Source organism: Primulina eburnea, chromosome 6 (assembly GCF_022965805.1).
Source record: "Primulina eburnea isolate SZY01 chromosome 6, ASM2296580v1, whole genome shotgun sequence".
Classification (NCBI taxonomy): Eukaryota; Viridiplantae; Streptophyta; class Magnoliopsida; order Lamiales; family Gesneriaceae; genus Primulina; species Primulina eburnea.
Window position 1 is genome coordinate 30625682 of NC_133106.1, and position 4248 is coordinate 30629929.

Sequence of the window (4248 nt, forward strand, 5' to 3'; positions counted from 1 at the left end):
TTCAAGTCCTGGAAGGCTTGTTCACATTTATCGTTCCACCCGAATTGCTGGGCCTTTCTCAAGATTTGAAAGAAAGGATAACTTCGGTGTGCTGATCGGGATATAAATCGAGAAAGGGAAGCAATCCTTCCTGTTAGTTTTTGTACTTCTTTTACAGATTGGGGGGAAGGCATACATAAGACAGACTTCACCTTCTCTGGATTTACCTCAATTCCCCGATCTGTGACCATGAATCCCAAAAATTTGCCACTCTTTACGCCAAAAATACATTTGGCCGGGTTAAGCTTGATCCCATATTGCATGAGGGTGGCAAAAGTTTCCTCCAGATCATCAATAAAAGTAGTGACCTCCCGGGTCTTTGCTTAAGATATCATCCACATAGACCTCTACGTTCCGCCCCAGCTGCTTCTCGAATACTTTATCCATAAGACGCTGATAGGTGGCCCCTGCATTTTTCAACCCGAAAGGCATTACAACATAACAAAATGTACCTCCCGAGGTGACGAAACTGGCCTTATCTTGATCTTTTTTGGCCAGGGGAATTTGATGATACCCCTGGTACGCATCCATGAAGCTCAGCAGCTCATAACCAGAAGTGGAATCTACCAGCTGGTCAATCCGGGGCAGTGGATAATGATCTTTGGGGCATGCTTTGTTTAGATCACGAAAATCTACGCACATGCGCCATTTGCCAGTGGATTTAGGTACTAAAACCACATTGGAAAGCCACGTAGGGAATTGAATCTCCCGAATGTGCCCTGCCTTCAGGAGCTCCTTTATTTGTTCGGATATGACCCTGTCCTTTTCAGGACCAAAATGCCTCTTTTTTTGCTTCACGGGGTGAGATCCCGGGATGATGTTCAAATGATGCTCCGATATAAGGGGAGAAATCCCCGTAAGCTCCTGCTGGGACCAGGCAAATACGTGAATGTTAGTTTTTAAACACTTAATTAAACTTACCCGGGTGGTCATGCTGAGATCCCGAGCCACCCGGATTTGCTGTCCCGGCCCCACTTCCACCGCCTCCTGCTCTTCTTCTGCCACAAAGTGGATCTCCCCTTCCTCCACTATTCTTTCTCCTGTCCTAACTCTCTTCCCCTCCCTCTTAAATCTGCTCCGATCCGCCCGGACCGCTTCTACATAACACTTTCGAGAAGAGGGTTGATCTCCCCGAACTTCTCCTACCCTTGCTCCCACAGGAAATTTTATTTTCTGGTGGTAGGTAGACGCTACAGCCCTTAACTCATTCATAGCCGGCCTCCCCAGGATAATGTTATATGATGACGGGGAGTTCACCACAGTGAAAGAAGTCATCACTGTTTTCTTTAGATCGTGAGAGCCCAGAGTCAGCGGCAAAATAATCTCCCCCTCTGGATAAACCATGTGTCCGGCGAAACCAAAAAGAGCAGTTTCCACTGTTTCCAGGTGATAGCCCTGTAAGTCCATCTGCTCAAAAGCATCTTGGAAAATTACATTCACAGAACTGCCTGAATCTACGAAAACCCGCAGAATGTCATAATTCGCCACCCGGGCTTGGATCACCAAGGCATCGTTGTGGGGTAGATTCACCCCTTTCAGGTCTTCCGGGCCGAAACTGATGACTGCCTCATTGCCCCTCATTCCTTCCACCTCCAAGCACTCTTTCCTACTTCTTGACTTCCTTGCCCGATTGGAGTCTCCGTCAGTAGAGCCTCCGGATATCATTTTAATTGTCCCTACAACGGGGGGTGACTTCTTTCTCTGCTCAGGTTCAGGCCCCCTTCTTCTTCCGGGCTCGGTTCTAGAGTTGTTTCTCACACCTCCTCTCTGAGAACTAGATCCGGGCTGTCGGGATGCCCACGGCGGCACCCTAGACATTTGAGTATTGATAGTGGGCTTTGGGAAGGAAGGCGCAACATAATTTCCCTTTAGAACTTTGCAATCCTCAGTATTATGATAGCCTAATTTGTGAAGCGCACAAAATCCTGTCTTCTCTGGCCGAGCCAGTTGATGATCCGGAGCTAAATCCCTACTACACTCCTGCACCTCCCTCTCTCGGGCAATCTTCAGAGGCACATGATGAGAGAAATGCCCTGGATTGCCCCTCTTCTGTCCCCTCTCCTCGGGTTTGGATACCCGGTCTCCCCTTTCTTTCCTCACTGCTTCCCTCTTCTGTTTCTGGGCTTCCTCCATATTTATGTACTTCTCTGCCCGGGATAACAGATCCTCAAAATCCCCGGGCACTTTTTTGGTTAGCGATTTAAAGAATTCACCCTCTCTCAGACCCTGGGTGAAGGCAGTAGTCTTGGTCTCGGTGGCACAAGATGGGACGTCTAGAGCCACTCTGTTGAACCTTTTGATGTAAGCCCGCAAACTCTCCTCGGGACTCTGCTTCACCTCAAAAAGACTAAAAGCAGTCTTTTTGTACTTCTTGCTGCTACTGAAATGGTGTAAAAACACCCTCTGGAAATCCTGAAAGGAGTTAATACTCTGGGATGCCAGGCCTTCGAACCACCTCTGAGCTGAATCCACCAACGTCGTTAGGAATACTTTACACTTAATTCGGTCAGTGTAGCAATGCAACATGGCCGTATTTTCAAATCTGGCCAAGTGTTCCTCTGGGTCAGCGTTGCCATCATAATCTTTTACTTTGGCGGACTTGAAATTCCCGGGAAGAGGTTCCCGGACTATGATGTCTGCGAACGGACATCCTCTCAAGATTGTTCGGGCAACGCTTCGTTCTTCCAACTGTCCTTCGAGGACCTTCATCTTCTGCCGTAAATTTGACAATTCCTCTGCCATGGTAGGAGATTTGGATCCGGCGCTAGACTCCTCATCTTCCCCTGTTACTTCCTTTTCCCTCCTCTCCTGTTCTTGCTCCTCTTCATGTCCTTGTTTATCACCCTGTTTATCACCGGGTGGTGTAACAGGTCGAGAGACCTCCTTTCCAGCTGCATATAACGCGACGGCATCAGCCATCATTCTTTTTAACTCCTCAGGAGTCAGGGTAATGTTTGGCCCAGTATTATTGACATTGGCTTGTCTCGAAGTCTGTCCCCCATCCCCCTGGGCATGAGGATCACCCTGATCGGTTCTTCTTGTACGAGCCATATCAACGTCTTGAATTCAGTATATTTCCCACAGACGGCGCCAATGATGCGATCCAGGCGAAATAGATGAGCAGGGTCGGGTGCTCCACCGGATCGAATCAAGTATTTGTAGTGTTGTTTAGGAAAATGAACAAGGTATATGGCTTCAATCTTGACCTGCAAACAAGAAGATGAACTCGTGAATGGGCGCCGGAGGGGTGTCCGACGTGACCACTCCGATGCTTAAATCAGCAGGCAAAGAAGAAATTAAGCAATATATATGCGAATATATGTGAACAATACTTTTTAGTTCAAAGAGTCTCTCTCTTAAATGAATTTAATACCTGCTATTTATAGGGGAGGAATGGGTAGTTTCCTCGATTTCCGTGACATCTACTAAGTCGGTTTACCTTCCTAGCTTCTGATGACTTCTCGGACACTCCAAGCCCAAGTTGCTCTGGCAGATTAGATGGCATGTAATGATTATACTCAAGTGTGGCTCACTTGTCGAGGTAACGCTATTTTCGAGGTTGCCAAAGTGGATATGCAACTGGAAAACACTACCCGGTCAGGGGAGAAGCACCCGACCAACTCTATGAGAGCCCGGGTAAATAATAAAGAATTGCGTACAACACCAATCCATCCGGGAAGAGGAGTTATACCATCCGGGAAGAGGAGTTATACCATCCGGGAAGAGGAGTTATACCCGGATACTCCTGAAATCGACCCTGACTATGACCCGGATCCTACTAGGGGTATCAGTCATCTATTTGAAAAATCCTTAACGCACGTTTTTGAGTTCAACAGCCACGAAGGAGCACAAGGAGAGAACAATATGATCCAGAGTCAAGGAACCGAGCACGAAGTGAAGATTTCTTGCAACGAGTCCTAGTTTTTGTTCTTCTTCTTATATCTTTACTTTCGAAACATCGTTCAATTGTGATTTTGATCGGTTCATGATGATGTTTAGGAGCTAAACTCTTTTATTTGTTGAGATTTAAGGAGATCCTACCCCGAAACTTTTGTTTTATATAATTAAACATTCGATTTTTGTATTATGATTTATTGTGTTATTGTTTTTATTTAATTATTGAAGTCTAGCTAACTTTGATAATAATTTTTATATTGTGAATGAATTCGAAAGAATAGTTCGTAATAGAAAAGCGTAACACAATTCGTA

General features: G+C 46.1%; 1 protein-coding gene across 1 annotated transcript; it reads right to left on the minus strand.

The window, feature by feature from the left end:
* Window positions 1–330: 330 nt before the first annotated feature.
* LOC140835466 (uncharacterized) lies at window positions 331–3090 on the minus strand. The gene has a single exon (XM_073200960.1). The coding sequence runs from the start codon at window positions 3088–3090 to the stop codon at window positions 331–333; it is 2760 nt and encodes a 919-aa protein (XP_073057061.1).
* Between the last annotated feature and the right edge of the window lie 1158 nt (window positions 3091–4248).

Bases quoted from the DNA above. Each gene is read 5' to 3' on its own strand.
- LOC140835466 (XM_073200960.1), bottom strand. From the start codon at position 3,090: ATGGCTCGTACAAGAAGAACCGATCAGGGTGATCCTCATGCCCAGGGG.